A 27,032-nucleotide genomic window follows, 5' to 3' on the forward strand; every position below is an offset into this window, starting at 1 on the left:
CTGGCGGAATTCTCAATGTTGGAGAAGACTGGGGCCCGGAGATTGAACGAGGGCGTCGCGCGGAAAGACGGATTGATTGCTGAAGAAGGCGGCATCTTTGTTTGTTTCTTGACGGAGGAAACGGGGAAGGACGGGAATCGGCGAGAGGGAGGCCGGGAGATGATAACCGGGGCCCGGCTCCGAATGGTCAAGCGGCGATGGCGTTATATTGCGTGATCGGGAGCCGCGTGGAGCACACAATACCCCTGCTTCTGCCGATCCAATATCCGAAACACGTCTGTATCTTGCCTGTTTTAATCGAATCCGTGGGAATGGATAAAGTTTGGTGGCAATGGTTTAATTTGCGGGGGAGCTGGAGACTGCCGAGGATCAACGCGGGGAAAGCTGTCACAACAACCGGCCTTGGCACGACCGGACTCTAGACGCCTTCACCTGGATGGTACTAGCCTGGCACGTGTTCAAAAGTATATTAGGGACGACAACCATCGCTACACCGCTGTGAATACTTTCAGTCTCATACTGTACAGCCTGCTACGCTACCATGAAGAGGAAACCGATTCAATACCGTCACTGCAGACTTGAACATAGCGTCACACGCTCATCTTCAATAGCGGATTCTGCTTTCCACGCGGATCTGTCTCAAGGATAGAGCATCAACCACGGCGCCAGCAGGCAGACCAAGGTAATGAATGGCATCTCCATGAGACTTGATCTCATCCGTCACCACTCTTGTTCTGATCGACAAAGGTACCCGAGCGTCATGTCTGTCGACAACCCGTTGCTAGATCTTGGTTATACGTTGTTGATTCATGTCGAACTCCCGGGTTCCGTGCCAAGTGATTGAGGTCTCGTCCCTTTTGTAGATGAAGGCGTAAGCCTTGTTCTTGTTCCCGTACCATAGAATCATGGTGCGTAGCCGAGGTGTTCCAAGCGCAAATCTTCCCGCCTCCTCCAAGAGATTTGTGAGTCCAAGGTCCTTGTCTTCTGGGTCGACTAAGTGTGATGTCAGCGCAAGGAACTCCAGATTTTTCTACTTGCGTGGATGACGATAAGCTAGGTCGGCATTGAAAAAGTCCTGCGCATCAACCATGAAAGAAGCCTAGAGATGCCCAAGCTTCAGGCTTGCCTTCACAAGTGCCTGGGCAAATTGCACGTTTGGTATTCTCGTCGAAGCAGGCGCATCTGGGAAAAAGACTGGGTTGAAGTCCTCGAAAAGTATCAGGGTCTTGAGATTCTGTGGGAGTTGCCGAAGCGGCCCAGAGATGACGGCGCTGAAACCTGCAGTCTGCATGTCAGCCCCGTAGAGATGGCATCAATTAGGGACGCGTATTCTTACCTGGATACCATTTGTCATCCTGGAACTCCTCATCACTCATCCTCCAGGGCTCGTAATGGATGTGTTTGAGTGCAGGCAACGCTGCAAAGAACAGAGACAAGAAGCTGGGGGCGACTTGGCGGCGGCATTGTCGACGAATGAGCAATCTTTTGACCACTCTTACTGGATGAACATAGTGTATGGATCTAGTCATCAAGGTATAAACTTCTCTCGTATCCCGTTCTTGAGGAGCCTCTTGGCCGTCGGGTGAGAAGCCGTGTCTATCGTCGTCGAATGTACGAGGGTCGCCGAAAGCTTCGTCTTCATCTGGATCTCCAACGTAGTAGCCCTTGAAAAAGTGTTCCGAATCGCTCGGCGAGTATGCGCTGATCTCTAACGTCAGGCTGCCCTCTCTCCACCACCTCAGCTGGCGAAAGAGCTCTATTAAAGAGCTGTTAAAGATCCGGTCGCTTGAAAATGGTAGTCCCAATCCCTCTCACCCAGGCAGTATCTGCAGTTGTACGGTGAAAGTTTAACGCTGAGACAAATACGCTTGACCAGGCGCTCTCTCTTTCCTGTCATATACTCACCAAGCAAGAATAGCTGGTCTTTGTCGACGACGAGGGACGCAAACGTCTTCTTCTCGATGAGAAATTGCCATTCCTTGGAAACTGCCGCAAGGTGACCCCGGGGAGAGTGTTGTGCGGCCTCCGCTATAATTTGCTCGTGGATCTCGGGGGGCAAAAGGGGGAAGGTGAGAGGGGTGTGGGGAATCTTGGGAGCTTCGGCGTCCATGGGAGCGATGTTGACGATGTTGACGATATTGATAGACTGTGGAATTTTAATGCTTTCTGGATTCGATGGATGCTTTCTGGAATTGATGATGAAAAGGCTTGGTTTGACGACGTGAAAGATTCCCATCAGGCGAGAAGAAGGACCCGGCGACTTGGGTCAGGCGCGAGTCGTGGGTGGACTTGCACTATACGACTACCTGCCCACGAAGAGAAACCTCTTCAACATGTGACAACTAGATAGAAGGAGCCACTCACTATCACATTGAATGTATCCCCCTAGCAAATTTCCATCGGGTAGGGCCATGCTTCCAAGAGTCTTGGCCGATTATTCTTGTTTCGCAGCTCTGCGGATTCAGAGCCTGGCCTGGCTTGGCGCATCAGGCTTGGCCCCTTATATCAATATCACAGCACCACCTGTCAGGCTTAACACTAACACAACCGCACAGAAGCAATTCTGGGCATAGGTATCTGATTGCTTCCGCCACCAGAGATCCCTGTAGACCTGCTCAGCTGGCCCCCTACATTCAGGTCATGGAGGCTGTGCCGGACTGTTGTAAAACTGCATTTTCGGTGGTTGAAATAGAAAGATACGAACCCCTCAAGCTGGTTTCAGACTCCCCCCCTAGTCATCATCCTCGACTTGAAATTATTGTTTACTATGCCTCGCTACGGCTTGATCCCTTCCAAAGATCGTGGCCAGGTGGCAATAGCGACGGATGTATCCGACCGCGGAGAGGATCCCCGGAAAATCCCTCGTATGTTCAAGGAGTGGGCGCCTTTATGGTTTTAGAGAGTTAGCGTTTTAATCCTATTAATAACTATCCCCGTTGCATATATTAGTAAGTAGATATCTTATTTTAGTTTAATTATAACTAACTTAGAGATAATATTAGTTGCTATGGTTGCATATTTTAATAATAAGGAATAAAGTCCCCTTAGAGATAATATACTTAAAGTTTTATAAATTGCCTTAATGCTATGGCCTATCTCTTTCGCCGCTATAGCCGGGCCATATCTTAAGACTCTTACCCTCTATTACGCCGAATAGGGCTTATCTATAGGATCTCTTAATTTTCTCTTAATTAATTAGATTACTATAGCTACTTTTAAGAATATCTTTATAATATAGCATATTACTATATGATATATAGGTATTATATTTATGTGGTATCTTAGTCCTCTTAGAGGCTAAGCCGCTATTAAGTCCTTACACCTATAATCAATCTCAATAATCATAGAAGTTCTTATCCTATATTACTTAGGAAATAATATATCAGATTTAAATTTCTTTTATAATAGGAGTATTAATATTATAGTATTTAGCGGAGGCTTAACTTAGAGCTCCCTCATCTCTAAGTTTTAAAGCGCTATTATTATATTATTCTATATGCCTAATATACTTATCTCTTATACTAATAGCTTAACTAATAAGTTTGACTCTGCTATCGCCGCACTTAGAGGAAAGTTATAGGCTACTTAATTAGGATAATAAGACTTATGGCATAACATGCATATTCTATTTATAGAGTTACTTTTAGATTATAACCCTAATAATCCCTCGTCTTAGGTACTAGTCCTAACTAACATACTAGTTCTATATGCCTTGCTTATTAGTCTTCCTATCTGTGGTGGCTCGTTTAGCCGAGCCAGAAACTTAATACTAATACTCCAAACTCGCTACTAAACCCTTTCTTACAAGCATAAATCTAATGCGATAGATTGGTTTAGGGACGGTTCTAGAAAGCTCTTATATAATAATGCTTTATACTTAGAGCTGCCGTTAGAGAGGTATAAGGGCAGCGGCAGGGGAGCAAACCCTAACTTAATACTAGATATTATTAATAATACAGGGACCCACGAACATTTAGCCACGCTTTAATATGCCAATATGGACTTTAAACCAGCGTCTAAACTTGAGCTGGTCGTTGCGGGATAATGCGCCAGCGATAAGCCCGGGACCGCTAATTGGATACTTTAAGTATGCGATATTAGCACTTCCTATATGGATATTCAAGTCGCATGCACGAGGCCTAGCCCTTTGGATAATTTGACCTGTCAGGCTGTATAAATTCGCAATACTCCTAGGATTCCTATTGTAGGAAATCTAACCGCCCTTTCGTATTAGTATGCATCGACTAGAATCGTTTAGGAGTTGCCTTTTATAATAATAAATGAGCATCTATATGAAGCTAGTGAATTAGAAACCTATCTTTATGACCCTACCTATATCTTTAGCCAGACTCTAGAAACATTTAGGAATACACTGGGTTATTTTTTAAATATATCCCTAGATATATTTGGATTAAGGATGGCTATTATATTAAATATGGCTATCATGGCCACTTATAATTTTAGTATCTTGACAAGAGGTAATAGCATTAGTTTAAAAGACCGCAGTAGGATATAGCATAATACCACGGTAACTTAGATAGAGTTTATTAAGAGTAGATATATTATACATAAAGTATAGTTCTCTATCTCGCTTATATTAATATTAGTACTATTTTATCTTTTACTTATTAACGTAGTCGTCCGCTGCGTCATTAAGGCACCTAACTTCTTAGAAGGCGTGGCTAGTCTCACTAGAGACTCTGAATATATTAAAGTTCCTTAATAAGGAAGCGGGATAAGTGGCTTTGATAGGTTGCAGATAATCAAGGGTACAAAGGTTAGAATTTGCGATAGTAATCTGGGCTTAGATATTGGGAGGATTGCTTTGACTATGAACGTCGATAGCCTGAAATTGGACTGGAGAAGGACCTATAGGTAGATTCACGAATGTTACAGCTTTATGAGTACGGCAATTTATGGACTTCGGAGAATTATCAACAGGCTATAACAAAGCTGCTATTGGTTCTACTGGCAGTTTGATCCTTGGCTTCTGGTGCGGAACCTGCCGTCCACAAACTGCAGCTCAATTTCCTTCAGCTCCTTTGGTATATGATCATCTCCTCCGGGGCACAGCGCCGCGAGCTTATTTAACGTCTTGCTTGAACCCGTTGTCGTAGCGAACTGGAGGAAGCTATTCCCAGCAGACGACCCGTTCTGGCGCCAGCACCAGACACCGTAAAGATTAATAACAAAAGTAACGAAGAAACACATCCAGTAAGGAATGTAGAATTGCAACTTTTCGCCAAAGACGTACACCTCGGTTCCGACAAGGGCCTCGATGTCCCCATTATGCGTTGACGCGCCAATGGAAATCGTCGAGATGACGACATCTCGGAGAAAGCGCTCTATGTTCTCTGCAGAGATGTTGAACCGGGCGTTGAACTTGTCGTCGAGGCCGATGTACGGGCTACCAACGACCTGTAATGCGTTTCCATGGATTGATAAGATGTCTGTCGCGATTGCTGGTCATGGTGAGTATTTTCAGAGTACTTGAGGCAGTCACTTGGCTTACATAGCTGTACTTTGCCTAGGAGAGAATGTATTGCTGCCTGTCGAATTGCAAAGGCTTGGGATTTTGTAAAATTGGTGTCGAGTTCATCCGCTAGAGCTGGGTCTAGAAATCCTGTTGTGGCGTTGAAAAAGTAATAATAAAAACTCGCCTGAATCCCGTCCTGTTCGGTCCATACATCCCTGTGGTTATCGACTTGGGCTTTGATGGACCGTGAGGCGTCGGACGAGTGTTCAATTTCGAGCGTGTAGGTTGATAATTTCATGCGACAGATAAGGCTCTTGCGAGACTCAATGTCACAGTTAGAAGGCATAGGCTTAGGCTTTGGGTCCCAAGTTATCTGGAAGGCGTTGTTTGATATCGAATATAGGTCGCCATGCCCCTCAAACTTGATCATGTCCTTGGCTTCATATATGCTGTCACATAATGTGGGTTTCTGTTTAGATTCCTCACAGTGAAAACTAGGCCCCTCGAGGGAAATGTTGTAGACGCACGAGGCGCCACAGGGTGAATCAAACTTGACGGGTTCTCCTGAGGCCAAGACCTGGGTAGCTATGGCTTTAAGTTTAGGTCTAGCCAACATCCTATTGCAAGTCAACATCCTGTTGGGACTTTTGTTCAGCGGCCGTTCTTACGGAATATAGTTCACATCGCCGAGCATCTCAAAAAGTGAGTGCTCTATGAACTGATGAACCGTGCCGTTCCCATAGTCACTGATGTTCATTGTCTTGACATCATGGAGCGTAGTTTCGAGCTTGTTCAGAAACTTAGTTTCCACGCAACCAGGGGGGAAGATTAATGCAAAGGGGATCATTGCGCAGAGCAGGGTAGTTACCCAAACCCTCTTGAGGTGGGTGGATCGACGCAGTATTTTGAAATGTACCAAGTCCCATGGACTCCCTGGGAGATGAACCAGCTTGTCGATCACCTGGGCTTGGAACGGCTTCTTGCGAAGGAGCCTCCAAAGAATCTGGTTGTAGGCAATTCCGAGGCTTCCAAGTAGGCAAATATCCACAAAAAGAGCAAATATATTTGCCATTGCAGCCTGCAGGCTCTGGCTTATCGTTTTCTTAGCTGGCTTGCCGTCGAGATAAAACTGGAAGAACAAGAGATGGCTGAGAAAAAAGGTGCAGGCTATGGATATGAGTGTTTGTTTGTTGGGCAAGCTTGAGGTGACACACCGAGAAGATAAAAAAGAAGCATTGGAATCCAGACCCGTTTCGATTTCTTGGTGCTCCTAGGTCTTGAAGCTGGGCGTGTGACTGGAGGTGCCTGTGGGCGCTCTTGAAGCTCGATATCATAATTCTGAGCGCCTCGGGTCTCACGAAGTAGACGAGCCATGTCTTCCATCGTTGATGACAAGTTCTATTTGGGATGAGAAATACCGCTGACGCAACCAGGCCGCGGGAAGGTGCGCCTTTTAACACCACAAGTCGAGCCCATGCCAAGGACAGCTGAGATGCAACATGCGTAAGTTGACGTGGGCTTTATTGGGTTTCGCGATGTACTATTGGTGGCCTGATCTTGTTAGCTCGCGGGATAAGCGCGAACAAACGCCACTGGAGTTGTCAATGGCCATTGGGTTGTCTTGGCAGTTAGGCTGGCGCTTAGGGCGCACATTGTTGAGCCGCATGTCATAATTTCATAGGAGGGAATCGAGCATAAGATGGAGAAATTGGGGAAGAAATTGGCCCTTGGGCAGTGGCTTGGGAGTCAGCATATCTAGGTTAAGAGAAATCAGTTGTAGGGCAGGCTTGCAGCTCGTCTCCATACCTGGGTACCCAGCATTGTCTTGAACTCACTCCTTGCTCGACACACTTCGGTTTGGGATTCAAAGCGTTTCATACCAACACTAGATATGCCAAAGTCTAGCTGGTCGTTCAAGAGGGCCTTTCGCTCGGTGCTACTAACGCCAGCAAGCAACCTGATGGACTTACTCAATCTGAGCAGTCCATTGAGGAATTGCTGGCTTGGTCGCTGGACGAGCTACCTTTGACACCATCCGAGCATAACGACCACAACGTGGAAGATATGATATAATTAGCGACGATGGCATTGAAATCTATATACAGGAATACTAAGTATGCCTATAGATTAGTAGGTGTTTCGGTTTGTTTCGGTGCAGGAAGTTCTATTCCCATTAACCCAATTATCGTGAGCTGTGAGTTATCCCTGGGAGGTATATCTATCCTATTAAGGGAGGGATCCCGTTGGATCTGATCGAAGCCGACTATTGAGTCGGTGGATCGTGGTCCTACTGATAGTCCGAATAAACTGGCTATCCCTCCACGGTCCTGGCACTTATTTATTCCTTCATTAATCCTTTCATAGGTATTTTCGTCTAATGTCATATTGATCGAGACCTGATAGCCTAGAAACATATGCGTGACTAGAATAAGGGGTTGGTAGAGATCGCTTAGTGCTTCGGCTCGTAATCTAGGACATCTGGTGGTTATATCTGGGATGTCCCTGTACACCTAAGTTAATAATTATGTCGGCAGTGTGTTCGGATGGCACCGCCTAAACTATCCAGTATAGGAGAAGAAGAGATATCCGGGAAGTCGCGGGTTATCTTAACTAGCCGGCACTATGCCTTAATGCCGTCACTCAAATCGATAGAGCTAAGTGATATGTCTCGGAGCGTTTCGTAATATCGAAGCAAGAAAAGTGCTAAATCTATGCCAGTGCAGCGGACCGAATCGAGAGTCAGCACCTCTAGTCTGGGGAAGTATGGAGCTGAGTAGAGCGCTAGAAATCTTCTATGGCTATCGAATTTTCTGTAATAGAAGGTGCAATGGGAAATAGGCAGTGTCCTCTCGTCTGCAAAGGCTGTATGGAATGATCTCGAAGTCTCAACTTAAAGGGCGAGGGGGACTTCCTGACACTAGGATCTCCTCAGCGATACGTCCTCCTTCACGCGAAAGCAGGAGTCCCGGTATTAAAGAATTATATTAAGAGATAGTTGCTGATATTGAGTGACCTCGTGTAGTAGTTTCGGCCTCTTCCGGCGGCTTTGGTCTCGGTCTGAGGGCGTCGGGGCCGGAAGTACGTCTTGCTGTATACTATGCCGCTTGAGGGAAGGCGGTGTCCGGAGAGGAGAGGCTGGCTTAGGAGTCGTCGGTCCGGTAGTAACCCGCGTATGGACCTATCCGCTACGCCTGCGAGCCTGGTGGGGCCGATAGGGTCCAGGTCCATAGGTCTGACGTTCGGCGCGTCTACGGTCTAGGTCGTCTGATATACGGATGATTTCCTCGAGGGGTATTCTGAGCTTCGTGTTTCGGAATTCCGACTCTATGACCCGCTGCGGCCGGGCGGCCCGCTGGGTGCGAGCTATTATATTAGTGTGCTGCCGATCTAGTCTCTCTAGAGTTTGGCGGATATCTTCTATCGGAAGGGGAGTTCGTCCTAGTGGAGGCATAATCCGAGTAAAAGTAACACGGACTATTATGTAGAAAGCATAAGACCTTGGCTGGAAAAAGAGGAAATACTACTCTTAATCGACGCAGATATCGAGATCGACGTAAATGTCGAGAGGAAGAAATAGGGCATTTGCTATCCCATTAGTAGACTTTGAGAGAGGAGTAGAGACCTGAAGGAAGGGACTAATATGTTGCGCAACGGTAGTTTAGATCCACGGAGTAGAAGCTTTGTAGCGTTCCGTAGGTGGCAACCTCGGAGAGGGTGCTAGAGGAGCGCTTTAAGATTATAACCGCTCGAACTATGAGATAGAATTACGCCTGGTAGGTGACCGCATCTCGTAGTTAGCGGCGTCCGGCTAGCGCTAATAGTATTAGTATGGGTGGGATAGTAAAAAATAGAAGGGCTAACGGGCGATGGCATCATGAATCGCTCGAGACCAGAGAGTTATGCGGGGTGAAAGTTTTTAGAGTAGACCTTAGAAAAAGTTCGGAACTGTTTTCCCGTCGGAATATGGGGATCATTCGCGTATAAGAAGTCGAGCTCATCTGCTCATCTGACGAAAGATCTAAAAGGCATTAGCGGACCCCATAGGGGACCGGTCACCTGTTAGCATATAAGGAGGTCGTTTTCAGAAACCTTGTTAAGGAACGCCACTATATATATACCACGTTGAGTAATCTAGGTCTGTGTCAGACCAATGTAAGAAATAGCATGCTTCATTCGGCCGGGCTAATGAGCGTCGTAATCATGTGATATGTGAAAATGCTTCTAGCGATAAATTTTTGCCTACTAGCTGAGAGTGGGGTCCTCTCCCTTAAGCACAGCAATCCGCTAGCTTATAGACTATGTCCACGGCAAAGGATGGTACTTTAGTCATAAGCTTGTGCTAGCCCTCTAAAAGGCATACGTCTTCGATTATATAGGCAGTAAATTATGCCATAATATAGCGTAATTTATTACCCTTAATAGTGTAACTACTATAGACGAAGCGAATAAGTTCTCTAAAAATGGGCACGAACGTATGCTTAGATATGACCCAGTATACTAACTCCCTGATGAGATTTTCATAAGCCAAGTCTATAAGGGAGCCGACGGCATATTCTCGAGCGAAGGTCTAGATTCTTACCTGGCTAATTAGTATATGCTTAAAGTGCTCTAGCTATGGGCTCGGTTTGGTTGCCCCGGCGTTTTGCCTTGGGTTAATGGCAGGGGTATGTATTCGCATAAAGTTAGATATATATTTTTGTTTCTATCTGGTTTGCCTGGGCTTCTATAGCCTATAATTATATACTCTATAGGGTTGTTTGCGCTTAGAAGGAACTCGTACTTCTGACTTATTTTGGCTATAGTAGTCATAGCTTATATTATTTTTTGCCACGCTAATTGTATAAGATGCGAAAGAATAGGGAAGCTTGGCCGAGGGCTGCCTAAATAGGGGTGCCCCACTAATATTTCTAATTATATTCTCTTAGTATAGAGGCTATTAAAATACTCTAAACACGGCAGGCGACGACGGACTAAATGAGATACGTGGTCTATTAGGCCTACTAGCGTTAATACTAACTAAGGGTAAGTTCTAGGTATTTAGTAACTTCGTGCTATCGGATCGTCTAATAGCGTCTTTTATATCCGCTTTAATAGGCCTTTTTTTAATATCTTACTTACTGGTATTAAACCTAGCGTATAATCCGGAATATATAAACTAGGTGAATTATGAGAATATATTATTATTAATATCTTCTAAGTAGATATAGTCTTTCTTATTGATAAGGGGACGAAGCTAGATAAATAAGGCTAAGACTAAACTTAAGTATATATAAAATTTAGTTTTTTTATATCTTATAATAAACTTTGCTAGCTTTGCGGTTAAGAATCTATTACTAATAATTTAGATATGGCATATATAGGTCAGTTATTAATAGTACTTACTACTTTAATTTAATAGGGTTAATACTTAGTAGGCCTAATTAGTTAGGAGGAATATTAGAAGATAGTATTATTTATAGTTTATATTTAGCTAGACTTAATAGATAGTTATAGTAGAGCCGAATAACTATATTAAGAGGGATTAAGAATATTATTATACCTAATATTAGAAACTCTATTTAAAGCTAATACTTAGCGCTAGTATATAGGATTATAGTATTGCGGCACTATATCTACCTCGTTATTTATTCCCGTTTTTATTTTTTAAAACTAAATCTAGCTATTATTTCTAGGGTTTAGTGCCTACTACCTTTTTAATCCTAGAGTAAAGCTATGCATAGTAAGGAGATATTTAGGGTAGGTATGTACTAACTATATATAATATATATATAGATAATTACTATCCGTCCGCTTAACTCTAATATAACGAGGCCTTTTATAGTATTAAATAAAAGATATTAATATATAGAAAGTATTTATCTAGAGAGAGAGAAAATTATATTTAGCGAGGCTAGACTAGTAATATAAGTAATATCTCTCCTTCTAGCCCTTTTAGTAGAAAAATTTTATATAGTAGTTATCGGGAGGTTAATGGGCTATGGGCCTTGCTTATTACTAAGGTCTAGTAGTAAGCCTAGCACCCTATGGTTAGCGCCCCTTATAGCGCCTGGCCTTAGGGGTGCACTAAAGTAACCCGCTCTAAGTGCGCCTTATAGTAACTAGCGCTGAGCGCACTATAGACCGCCTGGCGTTAAGCGCTCCTCGCTACCGCGCCCGGCATATATGTAGCTCCTAGCCCTAAGTATCCCTCTTAGCGCCTAGCCCTAGGCGCGCATTATAGTAACCCGCTCTGGGGGCATATCCTAGTAATTAGCTATAAATGCGCCCCATAGCGACTAGCCCTTAGCGCTTTATTAATATTATATCTAAAAAAAATAAGCTTATTAAACCATGCCCCTCTAATAGCCGGAGCTAAGCGCACTCCCGACGCTAAAGCTTAGAGGGATAGTAATACCTATGCTTAAATAACTACTTAAGAATTTCCCTTATTTATATAGCCGCAGTCTGGCGTATATTAACTAAATAGCTAGACCTAATAGCTTATTCTGCACTCTTAGTGAGCAGAGTATAAATATAAGTAGCCTTATCTAAATACTCTAAGATGCTTACTACTACTAACTTTAGGCTTATATTATCTTATTTTCTAATATCTTACCTGCCGAGAGTTAGTAATAAATTTTTCGAGGATAGGTAATATTATATATAATTAACTTAGTAGTATCTAAATATATTATAGTAAAGAGTAGAGATAGTCCTATTAGGTTACTCTAGCTTCTGCTAGCTTATTTGCGTTTTTTTAGCTTATATCTTAAAGAGTCTAGGTATAAATAGTCTTCCTAAGCCTTTATATAAATATCAATAGTAATAGTCGCGTCGCGATAATAAGGCTTATATAGTGCCTATCTATTTTCCCTCTTTAATCTTATAATAGATTTAAGTATAGTAAATATTTATATTAATTATATATAAGCTAGCTATTATAGTAAATATATTCCTTCTTATTATAATAATTATATCTTTTCCCAAGGGATAAACCAGTCATACTAGGTTTATATTAGCAGAGGGTTATTAGTATTATCTTAAATAGGGGGTATAGTCACGTCTAGTAATATACTTAAGGTACTAAGTATAACCAAGTTATATTAATAGCTAAGGTAGCTAGTATATATAAAAGTGCAATAAGTGTATTCTATATACTCGTCGTATTATATTAGACTAATCGTGAGTTAGACTAATATTATTCCTAGATTATATCGGTCTTAGACTGACGTCGTTCTAATATATTATCGGTCCTTATCTAATAGGCCCGTGGGGCCTAGGGTTCTATAGGGACCACATGACATAGCCGCGGAGGTCATAACATAATATCTCCCCTCCGTTAGGTCTTGTCCCTAAGACCTATATACCCTAGTTATCCCCTTCTTCCTTTGGTATATTTTAATCTTAACCTTTTATTACCCCCGATGTCATAATAGCTGATTATATGTTAAAATAGGTTTCTCGTAAGACCCGTGAGTTATATGCCCTTATTGCTTCCGTGGAATTTTTAAACGAGGAGGCCGATATGCCTTATACCTATTATTTTCGCTTAGGTAAGCAGTATCTAATATCTGCGGACTCATCGCGCTATAGCGAGTATATTCGTAATAAGAAATCTTATAATAGTACCCGCGTGGCTGCTTCTTATGCGTCTTATCTTCTATTCTATATATTTCTATAGCTAACTATAGTAATAACTTCTTTAATAAAATAAGAGAAAAAGTTAGAATAGGATAAGAGTAAGGCTAATAATGCCCTTTTTATGCTTTACGAGGAGATAGTAGAGCTTTAGTCTCGTCTAGCTGCGGCGGCTAGTTATTTATCGCGTATTCATAAGACTCGGAGTAATATAAAGGCAAGGCATTCTAAGGCGACCCGTCAGGGTCTTTAGGAAGTAGAGTAGGAAGATAACCTTTTATCTATATTAGATACCTATGAGGGTATAGTAATATATAACCTCTAGGTAGATTATATTCCTAATAAAATTAATTAAGTATCCCTTAGTCTAGGTAATAACTTCCTTAATATATTACCTTTATTTAATCTTAGTGCTATTAATAAAAGTTCTTTAAAAGGCATTATATATTAATAAGGTATTCTAGGGGTTCTTAGGTATTTTCTAAATCTAGGTAATTTTTTTATTTAATAAAATATATTATTTTATTATTAATTTTATTTATATTAAGAATAGCTTTTATAATATATTCTTCTAGTTTATTAATTTTAACTTCTAGTTTATTATTAGTCTTAACTTAAATAATATTTTCTATTAACTTAAGTAATAAGATATAAAAGATTAGATAAAGCTTAACCCTAAGTAATAAGTTTAGTTTATAGTTATATTTCGAGATTTTTTATTTAATTTTATATAATTTAATATACTTATAGTTAAGTTTTTTATTTTATTATTTTATTTTAATATTTTTTATTACGAGGTAGATTATATCCCCCTTTAAAAAGGTTAGTCCCTTAATCCTTTTCTTATTAATATAATTTATTATTTTAGTTTTAATAAACTTAAGTTTTATTTATATTTCCTTATATAAGTTCCTTAGCTAATTACTAATAAGAATAGCCTTAGGGTTAATAATAATATCTTATATTTATTAATATATATCTAGTATAAATCTAAAATTAGTATAGGCTAATATAATCTTTATACTTTTATTTATAGCTATATTATAAGCTAATTATATAACTAGTAGTTTTTTAACCTAGTTAGTTTATTTATAGTTAATATAATATTAAAGGTATTATTTTAGTATTTAGTTTATATATTTAGTTTATCTATTTATTTCCTTATAATATACTATAGAGAATTTATAATTAATTCTTAAATATCTTATAAGGCTTTATTAAAATTTCAAAGCGAATAATAGTCCTTAATCTATAATAATTTCGAGTAGTATATTATATATTTTAGTAATATAAAAATAAAAGAGATATATAAATTCTTTTATAATTATTAATTCTCTATAAGGTATAAAGTAGGAAAATTTCGTGAGTTTATTTATAATAATAAAAATATTATTATAGAAGTTTCTAGTAGCTAATTCTTCTAATAGGAGTAGTTTTATAATAAAGTCTATAGTAATTAAATCCTATAGTTATTCTATAACTAGGAGTAGTTATAGTTTCCTATAGGGTTTATAGTATTATGCCTTAGTTTTTATATAGAGATCATATTAGTTAATAATTATTAAGATAACCTTTTTTATTTTAGGGAATATAAATATTACTTTAACTTATTCTAGGGTTTTATTAGTTCCCTAGTATCTATATAATTAGTAGCTATATATCTCGCGTATAAGGTTATATTATAGTTTATTTAGGATTTATTATTTACTTATTTTCTTATTATCTAGGAGTTATATATTATATTCCTAAATCTACTTAAGGAGTAGATTATTCTATTCTATAATATAGGCGCTTCTTATAATAATATAAGGTATTCCTATAGCTTAGTTATATTTATATAGCTTTAGTAGGTACTTATCTCCTAGCTATGCATAGTTATAGTATATCTTATAGTCGAGGTAGCTATCTAGTCTTACTATAAGGTCTTTTTATATAAAGTATTAATATATTATTTCCTAGAAATCTCTATTATTAAGTTTCTTATTATATTTTATAGTCTAGTAATAATATTTAATAAATTCTTTTATATATTTTTTTAATATAAAGATATATTTCTAATATATAATTATCTCTTATTAGCTTCTTATTTAGTCTACTTATTTAATTATAAGTCTCCTAAGTTTACTAAGGGTAATATTAATAATAATTTTATTTTTTTATTTATCTATTAGATAATATAATAATATTTATTACTTAGTATAAGTAATTATTTATTATTTAAGGTATTTTTCTTATATAAATTATAGGAATTACTCTTTTTCTTTAATCTTCCTAATATCTAGGTTAAGTTATTAGCTAATAGTATCTACCCTATTATTCTTTATTTCTTTAATATAGATAATAATATAATTAAATTCTAAAAGGTATTTAGCATATTATAGCTATTATCCGCTAAGTTCCTAAGTTTTTACGAAGTAAGTAATATTCTTATAGTCTATATATATCTTAATCTAGTATTTATTTCCTAGAAGATAATACTAGAATTCCTTAAAGGCATTAATTATTATAAGGAATTCTTTATTATAGATAAGGTAATTAAGTTTTACTCTATATAGCTTATAGGAGTAAAATATAATAAGGTATAAGAGTCCTTTATTATCTTATTATCTAATTTAGGCGCCTAGTGCGAAGTCTAAGGTATTTATTTCGAGTTTAATTTATTAAGATAAATTAAATATCCTAAGGATTAGTTTACTTAAGATAAGTTTTTTAATTATATTAAAGGCTCTTCTAGCCTTATCCCTAAATATAAATATTTTATCTTTCTTTATAAGATTAATTAATAATATAATAATCTTCTTAAATTATTAAAGGAATTTATAATAGTAATTAGTAAAACTAAGGAAGGCTTATATTTCCTTAATATTTATTAGTTCTTTTTAATCCCTAATTACTAAAATTTTCTTAGAGTCTATATATATTTTATTATAGGAGATAATATATCTAAGGAATTCTATTTTTAAAGTGTAGAATTTATTCTTCTTAGGTTCTATTAGTAATTTAATATCTTATAGTATTTATAATACCTTATAGATATATTTTATATATTCTTTTTCTATTTTAAAGAAGATAAAGATATTATCTAGGTAATATATAATAAATATATCTAGATATTCTTATAGTATATTATTAATTATTTATTAAAATATAATAGGTATATTAATAAGTCTAAAAGGTATAATAAGGTACTTAAATAGTCTATACTTAATATAAAAAGTGGTTTTCTATTTATATTTTTTTTTAATTTAGATAAGGTTATAAGCTTCTTTAAGGTTAAGTATAGTAAAGTATTTTATTTTAAAAAGTTAATCCTTTAATTCGCTAATAAGAGGTAATAATATTTAATCTTTAATTATAATAATATTAAATATTTTAAAATTAATATAAAGCTAGAGCTTATTATTTATTTTTAAAATAAATATAATAAGGTATTTAATAAATAACTTATTTTCTCTAATATATCTTTTCTATAGTATATCTTTAATATATTCCTTTAATATAAGTAATTATACTTTATTAAGTAAGTAAAGTTTACTAAAGCTAGGTTATTTCCTATTAATAAACTTAATCTCTAAGTTATAATATATATATTTAGGTAGACTTATTTTAAATTCTTTTATAAAGAGTTTTTTATAAATATAATATTATAATAAAATATTCTTAAGTTATTCTTCCTTTAGTATTTATTTAATTTACTTAAGGTTTTCTTCTAACTTATAAAATTACTTTATAATATATATAATTATTTACTATATCTATTATTTTTATCTATTATAGTATTTATATTATATCCCTTTAGGTAAAGAGGTATCTTATATTTGCCTTTTCTTAACTTCTCTAATATCTTTAATAAAAGTTTAAGATCTTATATTATATCCTAAGTTATTATTTATTATAAAAGGCGCCTTATTATTAAAAAAGAGTATTTAATTAATTCTCTAATTAAAATATAAGTTATAGCATTATAACTATAGGTACCTAAATATAAAATTATAATACTTATTAGGTATAATATTAAATAATATCCCTTAGTTCTTTTCTTTAATAAAAACCTTAAGGTAATTAATCTTATAGTTAATAACTCTATTATTATAATTAAAAGGGGTTCCTTTTAGGTTAATAACTAAATAAGGTATTTATTTATACCTCTATAGTAGCTTAAGTCTATTTATTATTATTAGGTTAAAGTAATTTTACTTAGCTTTATTATTTACTAAAATATTTAATTATTCTCCCTTAACTTATACTTTTAGTTCTAAGTATTATTACTTATATACTCTATTTATAGAGTAGAGGGCCTTCTAGGGTAATATTTTCTTATATTTATTTATTTATTGCCTTATACTAAATAAGGTATTTAGTTTTTTAACTTCTTAATAGCATAGCCGAGGTAATTAAACTTATACTTATTATTTATATATACCTCGTAGTTATAGTTATTCCTTAAGCTATCTTATTATTACTAATAGCTTTCTTTTACCTCTTAATCTTCTTTATACTAGGTATTACTTAGCTCTCCTAGTTCTTCCTAGCTAACCTTCCTTTATTAATCTTTAACCTTATGGATTATTTATTTTTATTTCTAGATAGCTTAATATAGGTCTTTATAGTATTATGCGTATATTACTCTAATAGAGTCATACTAATAGAATACTTAGTAGCCTTTTATCTTATACTATATATAGGGGTTGCTATTTAGCTAGGCTAATAGGGCAATAAGGAAGTAATCTTATTTTTACTTTTTTTCCCTATATTTCTTATACTAATAATATTAATAAGATATCTATAAGATACTAGGATATTCCTTATACGTGGGGTATATTTATATATTATCTCGGGGGTTAAATAGTACTTCCTTATATTATAGGTTCTTAACTAGTTCTTAATAATAGGCTCAGAGATAGATCTCCTATATATATGCTATATCTATATATTCTCATACTATATAGATATATTATTCTTATTTATTATTTTAGTATTAGTAGCTATCTTTATCATAGAGTCATAGGTAGGGTTCTTCTTCCTATAGTTCTTTATTAATCTTCCTTTTTTCTTATTATTATTCCTTCTAGGTCTATTAGAATTCCTTTTATAACTTTATTATATCGCATTTAAAATTAATTTAAGCTAGGTCTCTAATATCCCTTCTAGAGATTTAGTCTATATATCGCGGTATATAATATTCCCTTTTTTATTATTCGCATATTTTATTATATTCCTATAATACTTTAAGTTAATATCATAGGCATAGGTTATAATTATATTACGCGGGGTTATCTTATTAATAGTCTCTTTTATATATAATAGAGGGTATATAGGGGGGTATTATATTATATCCTATAATCTATTTCTTATAATTAAAACCTTTTATAATAGCTTCTATAAAGTCTATTTACTTTATTATTATTAAGGGTAATTATTATTTTTATTCTATTTATACTTCTATTTCTTTTTATTTAAGTTTCCTAATTATCGTAATAATAATTATTTATTAGCTTATATTACTTAGTCTAGTTCTTCCCTATATTATTAGCTTAGGGAGTAGTTATTACTATATGGGTTTATCCTCTTCCCGTGTCTTTATCCTTTATCCTACCTAGCTATAGATCTTCTTATTATTAGATTTAGGTCTATAGGGGTTCCTTTTATCTATTATAATATTATACCCACTTCGTAATATCCTAAGCATCTAGGTAATATAGATAGCTATTTATAGCCCATAGTCCTAGTTAGTAGTATTTAATTATTTCCTACCTTCGGGGAGTAATTATTATTCCCGGGGCTTATAGTATCCTTCCTAGATATTATATTATTTCTTCTTATACTTATTTACCTTATAGCCTTTCTTATAGTAGTAATAATATTTAATATCCTTAGGCCCTTATTAGGTTACTCCTAGCTCTATAGGTCCTAGGTTAATACTATATAAGGTATTATTCTGCCTCTTTTTGCCTTAATTAGCGTTAAAGCGGGGGCTATTAGCTTTATTATTAAACTTAGGGTTTTATAATTTCTTCTAAGAGAACTATTAGTTATTAATTTTAACTACCTTGCTAATATAGTTAATAAGGTTATCTAATTAATCTTCCTTATAGAGCTCGGCCTATATTTCTTTCTTAAGTCTATTAAAGAAGAAGGATATTAATAGCTACTAGTCCTAGTTAAGTTTCGAGGCGAATTAGAGGTACTTTATTCTATACTCTAAAGCGAATTAAGTTTATTAGAATACTTTAATTTCTCTTTCGGCTTATGCCTTTTTATTAATAATTCCAAAGGCCTATTAGAGCGCTACTTTAAAGGCTTTATAGTCTAAGTATAGGTTACTAATTTATAGCGAGAGTTTAGTAAATAAGGTAATAAGGTATTCCCTTATAATTAGTTTAAACTATATAGTAGCGTAGTTCTTAAACCTTCCCGTGGCGTATTAGACCTTACTAGAGGCTAGGGTAAATTAGGTTAGGTAGTAGGTTATAAAGGCCCGTAGCTATATAAGGAAAGTTAATAGCTTATATAAGGTTTTATTAAATATCTCTAGTGGGTTTAGCTTTAGGACTTCTCTTATGTCTTTTTTTCTTATAGTAATAATAGCTATATTATTAATATCCTAGATACTATTTAAGTACTATATATTCTAAGCGCGCTAAGATTTACCTATCCTTTTAATAAGTTCGCGGAGTCTATCTATCTTAGTACTTATAATAATAATCTAGGCATAGAGCTACTTAACTTCTTTATTATTAGAACTATCTATATTATTTATTTCCTTATCTAGGTTAGTAGGAATAGGTGCGATAAGCATAAGTAAATAATTAGTAGGTAAAACTTATTAATAATTATTAGCGGGAGTAGCCTAAGTAATTATTATATTTAATATTATTTAAGGTAATATAAGTAATCTACTAAATAAGAGCTATTAATATATAATAATTATATCTTTTCCTAAGGGATAAACTAATTATACTAGGTTTATATTAATAGAGGGTTATTAGTATTATCTTAAATAGGGGGTATAGTTATATCTAATAATATACTTAAGGTACTAAGTATAACTAAGTTATATTAATAGCTAAGATAGCTAGTATATATAAAAGTATAATAAGTATATTCTATATACTCGTCGTATTATATTAGACTAATCGTAAGTTAAACTGATATCGTTCCTAGATTATATTAGTCCTAGACCGACGTCATTCTAGCATATTATCAGTCCTCGTCTAATAGGCCCGTGGGGCCTGGGGTTCTATGGGGACCACGTGACATAGCCGCAGAGGTTATAACACTTATCTATAAATAATCCTATCTATAGCTTTAAAAGTAGTAATAATCCGGGGGTCTAAGCTTTTAAGATCACTTAGTATTATAGTTTTACTAAGTAATAAGATCTAGTCTATTATTATCTTTATATAATTTTAGGCAAAGAGGTCTATTAGATTATGCCTAACTAACCTTTGGCTTAGTATTATTATATAAGCTAATTTATAAAGATTATAGCTTACCCTGGGTAGTTAGCAATAGATCTAATTATTTCGTTTTAGGATATAATATTACTAACTTATAAGTGAGACTTTCCTTTTTTATTTATTATACCTCTTATATAATACCCTATAGGGAGGATTTCGGCATATCTCTAAGCGCACTGAGTTCTAGGTACTAGTGGGAGGCTTCTCCTAAGCTCTAGACCTAAAACTTAGCTTCTTATATAAAGCCGCTTTATAAGTATTACTATCTATATATATTAAGTTAGAAATAAAATTAACTTTGCTTATCGTCTTAGACATAGGGCACGTAATGATTTGCTCGCTATTAATATCTATGAGCTAGAATATATTATTTATCTTAGTAATTAAGGTGCCCCTTTTAAATAAATATAATATATTAATAGGATAGCTGCGATCCTTATGTTATGAATAGTGCGTCGCGAGGACGCATAGACGCGAGCAATATATACTTTTACTAATTATATAATAATCCCTCGAGAATGGGATTATGCTAGAATGAGTTAATGTTTCTTATAGCTTATTTCTTAGGCTCCTCTTTTAGCTTAGGGATAGAAATATAAACCTAAGTGCTATTAAGGAGGGGCGTATATATTTTATAGGGTCATTAAGGAGCAGGTATAAAGATAGTTTCTATTTTTAGTTTGCCTCGCCCTTAGCGCTTATTAGTAAATTTAATAGCCTTTTGATTCCTACTTGCTATTACCTAATCCTATCCGCTAGCGCTTATTAATAATTATTACTAATTATCCCTAGCGCTTATTAGGAAAGGGTTATCATATTACTAGTAAACCCTTTCCTAAAATTATTTCTAGTAAGCTACTACCCGCTTATTAGTAAATAATAAGGAGGCTCGCGAAAGTTTATTACTAATTTTAGGCCTTAAACCTTGGCGCGGCGGCAGATTACTAGTACCTAGCTATCACACTACTGGTTAACTCCCCTAGTAGAGAAAGGTTGTAACTGTAAGCATGGGAACTTGACAGCCGAGACCTGCGTTTACGAAAACTTTAATTAAAAGATAGCCAGCAAAAGCAGGGAAGCAGACCATCGCTACCCAACCGCATCAGCTAGCCATCCCCCTAGTGGTCCTCCAAGGCTTCATCCTGTGTATGAAATCGTCATGGTTAACCGTTGTGGCCAGCTGCGCAAAACCCGAGTCAAGATCGGAGCCTATCGATTACGATTTCTGTCTCAAGAAATCCTGGAAGTGCAAGTCAGCGTCAATGGCCATATCTCCCTCGTGACCCTAAGAGATGGAGACCGCTTAAGGCGGCAAGAAGCTGGACTGGCAGGATATCTGGAATCCTGGAACTGCCGACATCGGAAATCATCTTGAGCAAAGTATCAAGGAATCTGCCAGCGGGGCGGCATCCAGATCGATCCCTGTAGCCGTCAACCCATCAAGGGAGATGGCCAACTGTAGAAAAATGTCTAGTAATTAGGCATCAACAGCCTGGGAGATCTCCTGATCTCTATCAACGCACCGAACAGTATCGCTGACGGCCTGGACATCGGATGGGAAATGGTTAAGGAGCCGGGCAAGCAGCAAAGCTCCCGGGAACCACCAACAAAAACTATCCCTGCCACTGGACTGGATCTGCTGTACAGAAAGTCTTTGGTCTACCGGATAAGTATGCGGATGGTCAGATGGGGACGTTTCTCATCAGAAGCGTTGGATACTCTACTGCGAAATCGTAGATGATGTGATGTCTACAACTGTAACTTAGTCGCGCTTTGATAGATTAGCCGAGCAGATACCAATATACCTTTTTCATTTTCTAACAGAGCTCGTATTTCGTAAATGGCTCGTAAAACTTTGTCGGCTCTGTTGGCGGTAATCGGCAACTGCCCACACAGCCAAGAAGTCCATCGGGATAAGCCGAAACTGTGAGAATTGGCCTCGGTATTACGGCGCGATGCCGAACCAGGTCCGGAATTACGACGCACAACTTGCTATAAAGAGTGGCCAACTATGAGTAGCAGACTTTTATCAACTATAGCTCTATAGATACTCAGACTCTTTTGTCCAGCTCTTCAATAATCAGCTCAGACCACTATCTCAAGTAGTGCTACTTTGCTTTCCAGCCCCCACCGTCATTCACCAACATCATGCGCGTCGGTATCATTAAGGGACAAGGGATCGGCCCCGAGATTACGCGAGCGACACAGCGTGTAATTGAGGCAACCGGGGCTCCCGTTGAGTGGGAGGATGTTCTAATTGCGGATGAAGCGGTTGAGAAATATGGACACCCACTTCCACCTGATACAGTCAAACGGATCCGCGACATCGGCCTGGCAATCAAGGCACCACTTATCGTCCATAAGCTAGAGGGCCGTCTTAGTTGTATCCAGGATGACGGCTCTTTAGTGACCTATCCGTCACTCAATAACGCCATCAGACGGGAACTGGGGTTGTTCGTGAACCCCCGACCAATCAAGGGCTTCCCAGGAGTATCAGGCCGCTGTCACGATCTCGATGTTGTTATCATGCGGGAGGTCACCGAAGACGTGTACATCGGGCTTGAACACAAGATTGGAGATGATGTTGCAGCAGAGGCCATCAAGCTGACCACACGAGCCGCGGCTGTCAGGGTTGCAAGGTTCTCGTTTGAGTATGCGCGAAAACATGGGCGCAAGCGAGTAACCTGCCTTCACAAAGCCAATGTCCTCAATCACACCGATGGCCTATTTCTCCGTTGCTTTCAGGCAGTCAGCAAGGAGTTTTCCGACATTATAGCAGACGACATGATGATCGACGCCGCGTGTTACACGATCGTGCGTGATCCCAAACGATTTGACGTGATTGTCACATCTAACCAGTACGGAGACATATTCTCGGACCTTGCGGCTGGTCTCGCAGGATCCTTGGGTCTCGCCCCGGGAGCCAACATTGGGGATGGCGTTGCTGTATTTGAAGCTTGCCATGGTGCTGCTCCGGATATTGCCGGGAAGGGCATTGCGAATCCTTTGGCACTTGTACTAAGTGGTGCTTTGCTTCTTGAGGCTCAAGGCTACAAGAGAGAGTCGGACGCCATCAACAATGCAGTCTGCGTTGTTCTGGAAAAAGGGCGAGATCTTACCCCAGACTTGGGCGGATCAGGAACCACCGAAGCTCTTACCACAGCAGTAGAAGTAGAGGTCCAGCGTCAGCTATCTTGAAACCTTGGTATACACTGGTATGGATAAATAGGAGGCGAAAGCTGTTGTGGACCAGCCTAGTGTTAAGGCGCTGAAAGGTGTCGTGACAAATATGATGCCGTGACAAGATACGACTTGCGTCTTGTGGGGCCTGGAATAAACCATATCGCCGCAGATTTTTTCCTTTAACAAGGGGGCTGTTTATATCATACCTTTTGCTCTTTACGTTTATTCTAGTGCTTTGTAAGCTATCGATGAACCAGAAGGCAAGCTACGGAGAGGTACAGTAATGAATCGCCATCTGAGGCATACTTGAAAAGTGTTCCAGAGGTCGGAAAATGACCCTTGGCCCGAATAAAAGTGTTCATTAAACTGAACGACTTTTGGAATGCATCGATAGATTCATAGCCCGATAAATGAAAGATGCATATCATCCTGCCTAGGTAGATATCTAAGGTAGACGATATTGAACGAAAGCCCCGGATGACAGTTGACGCCTGGTCATAATAATGAACGTGAACACAATCACAATCAGTCAAACAAAACAACGCTTCCATAAAAAGAGTGTTGAAGTTGCAATACGTGGCAGACTAGGCCTCCTCCTCCTTCTTCTTCTTCTTCTCAAAGTCGTTTGTGATCTCTGCGGCGTGGGGTGCTCCAAACAGGGCATCCATCTCCTCGATCGGGATACCTTTGGTCTCCCTGATGCACCACCAAGCCCAGAAGCCCATGCAGACCATCAAAGCACCGAAGAAGAAATAAGCTGTCTTGGTCAGTAATGCCAACAAGTAATTAAGTGCTAAGAACACTCACTGCCATAGCCAATGTCGGAAATCATGTATGGGGTTGCACGCGACACCACATAAGACCACAGACGCTCATCAGCAATCGTCAGGGCCATGCAGAGGGAACGGAGGTACAGCGGGTAGATCTCTGAGGCGTATAGCCACGTGATACCTTGCCAAGTAGCACAGTAAATGACGCCGTAAAGATACACGCACACCATAGCAAGGTAACCCCAGCCGGACATGTTTGTTTCCCCAGCGGCCGCCACGGCTTCGGGATCATTCTTCATGACATAGCCGCCAAGATAGAGCTATTTTGTTAGTGATAGACAGACACATCATGGCAGAACTACATACCATTGGTACGGCTCCAACAAAAGCTCCCCAGATCAGTCCCTTGCGACGGCCGAGGTGATCCGCGACCCAGAAGGAGAAGATGACCATGCCGAGCGTTTTTGCCACTCCATAGAATCCAGTGGCAAAAAGCTTGAGGTCGGTCGACTGGATCCCAAGGGTTGCAAAGATGCGAGGTGAGTAATATGTGATGATGTTGACGCCAGTCATATTCTGGCACCTGTCTTGTGTCAGCAAGAATCGGCGAGCTTGGATGTCTTTGTGAATATTACATCATAAGGCAAAGACCGATAGCTAGACGGTTTCGAATGCCTTTCTTGAAAAGGTCCTTGAGCTTGCCCTTGAATCCAGGGTTGATAGAGTTCAGGTGGGCTTCAAACTCAACCTCTGCGCGGATCTCACGCAGCTCTTTGGCCACATAAGGATGAGAAATTGGAAGTTAACGAATATTGGCCATGATATTCTCAGCTTTCTCCCACTGGTCCTGTTTGCATAGCCATCGAGGCGACTCGGGACAGAGCGGCAATACGGCCAACAGAATCACACCAGGAAGCAATTGGAGACCCAGTGGGACCCTCCACTGAGCGCTTGCTGAGGAACCAAGTGTTAGCCACTGAAAAAACCAAGAAGTGGAATACCAACTGTCGGGGCTAATTGTCTTGTTGACGGCGTAGTTGACCCAAAAGCCCAGCATCTGGGCACCCTGGGAACCGATCTCGAAAAAGCCAATCAACTTGCCGCGAATCGAAGGCGGAGCCACCTCGGCGATATACCTAAACGATAATTGAGTCAGCCATTGAGTTTTCTCCCCCTTTTAAAGGCTTGTGATATCATGACACGTACACTGGAATAACGGGGGCTGCAGCTCCGATACCAAGCCCAGCGACCGCTCGACCACCCATGATGAGACCGACGAGACCAGGAGAACCAGTTTGCAGGGATGCACCGATCATGAAGACGCTGGCGGCGATTGTCATACACCACTTGCGCCCCCAGCGGTCTGAAATGGGGTGAGAAGCGAGAGCGCCGAAAAACATGCCTGCTTGGAAGCAGGACACGATGTTGGAGGTTAAATCATCGACTGCTTTCTGGCTTTTGTTGTTGAGGCCAAATTCTTCCTCAAATGAGGGAAGAATCAGCGTCCCGCCCATTACAGAGACATCGTATCTTTGAAATTTTTAAGCTTAGTTCGTCTTGAATCATATATGAGAGGGCACTGGGGACATACCCGAGCGCGACGGCGCCGAAACAGACACCAATGCAATAGATGTAGATTCGCCAATTTCGGATTTCTTTGGGGTCAGGGATCCCGACCTCACTTTCTGCAGCTATGTCGCTGATGAAGGACTCTTCGGTTTTCTGCTTCTCCATTTTGCGTGGTCTCATGTGGACAATAATTAAGCAGATGGTTGACTTTGCGCAGGATGGTACAGAGGCAGTGCTGATCATGAAACCAGTCCCTGTTCTGTTGGTGGTTTGATGGAAATTCGGCCGTGTCAAAGCGTAGTTATAGATTGTGGCCACGCATCTTTGCCGCACTACGATGAACAAGGTAGAGAAGCAATCAAGCTCATCCGTACGCAAGAGATTTTAGCGATGTGACGCGGAGGTGGCTGTGCAGCGTGAAGACTAACTTAATTGACGTGGAGAACCTGGCCGTTTGTCTGGTTGACACCCACCGGACGAATCCCGATGCCCTCATGCCCATCTCGACGTGTGGCAATAACTTGGACTAACACTGCAGCATTTCTCGATCTTTTGAGTAGACTGCGTGTCCGGTGGTCACGAGTGAGGTGGGATGCAACCACCTTTGACCCGGGTAAATGTCTTTTTGGTGTAGGCGCGTAGCTCCGATGTCTAGCGGATAGCTCCCAAGAGGTCGCTTAGAGTTGTGATGCCGTGATGAGTGGGATTTTCGCTCTAGCCCCGTCTCCACTTTTAACCAATTCAAGCTTAATTCAATGACTGCGGGGCCCCGCGTTGCCCACCCCCAGATAATTACTGCCGCCAGCCTCGGACGAGATTGCCAAGAATGAGGCTAATAGGTCGAAAAGAGTGCATCTCGACAAGTTAAAACTGGAACTTTTCACAACTGGTTTCTTAAGGTTGATGTTGAATAAGTCGCCCAGCTGCGAGGGCTGCGCCAGTTGATAGCGGCCCAAA

The 27,032-nt window shown here is 38.6% G+C and overlaps 4 protein-coding genes across 4 annotated transcripts; 1 reads left to right on the top strand and 3 right to left on the bottom strand.

The window, feature by feature from the left end:
* Window positions 1-781: 781 nt before the first annotated feature.
* On the bottom strand, window positions 782-2,110 carry NCS57_00482200 (uncharacterized protein; the record flags this gene model as incomplete). Its single annotated transcript, XM_053054770.1, has 5 exons — window positions 782-993; window positions 1,048-1,099; window positions 1,154-1,278; window positions 1,337-1,756; window positions 1,816-2,110. 5 exons carry the CDS (start codon window positions 2,108-2,110, stop codon window positions 782-784), a joined length of 1,104 nt encoding a protein of 367 aa, XP_052916930.1.
* A 2,855-nt stretch (window positions 2,111-4,965) lies between these two features.
* NCS57_00482300 (uncharacterized protein) lies at window positions 4,966-6,859 on the bottom strand (the record flags this gene model as incomplete). Its single annotated transcript, XM_053054771.1, has 4 exons — window positions 4,966-5,462; window positions 5,513-6,093; window positions 6,145-6,624; window positions 6,687-6,859. The coding sequence occupies 4 exons, from the start codon at window positions 6,857-6,859 to the stop codon at window positions 4,966-4,968; spliced, it is 1,731 nt and encodes a 576-aa protein (XP_052916931.1).
* A 15,842-nt stretch (window positions 6,860-22,701) lies between these two features.
* Window positions 22,702-23,751, top strand: NCS57_00482400 (Iso-dh domain-containing protein; the record flags this gene model as incomplete). Its single annotated transcript, XM_053054772.1, has 1 exon — window positions 22,702-23,751. One exon carries the CDS (start codon window positions 22,702-22,704, stop codon window positions 23,749-23,751), a length of 1,050 nt encoding a protein of 349 aa, XP_052916932.1.
* A 569-nt stretch (window positions 23,752-24,320) lies between these two features.
* Window positions 24,321-26,240, bottom strand: NCS57_00482500 (MFS domain-containing protein; the record flags this gene model as incomplete). Its single annotated transcript, XM_053054773.1, has 7 exons — window positions 24,321-24,493; window positions 24,544-24,826; window positions 24,873-25,089; window positions 25,142-25,277; window positions 25,512-25,642; window positions 25,713-26,036; window positions 26,098-26,240. The coding sequence occupies 7 exons, from the start codon at window positions 26,238-26,240 to the stop codon at window positions 24,321-24,323; spliced, it is 1,407 nt and encodes a 468-aa protein (XP_052916933.1).
* Window positions 26,241-27,032: the final 792 nt, after the last annotated feature.

The sequence above is a fragment of the Fusarium keratoplasticum genome, chromosome 3, assembly GCF_025433545.1.
Source record: "Fusarium keratoplasticum isolate Fu6.1 chromosome 3, whole genome shotgun sequence".
NCBI lineage: Eukaryota > Fungi > Ascomycota > Sordariomycetes > Hypocreales > Nectriaceae > Fusarium > Fusarium keratoplasticum.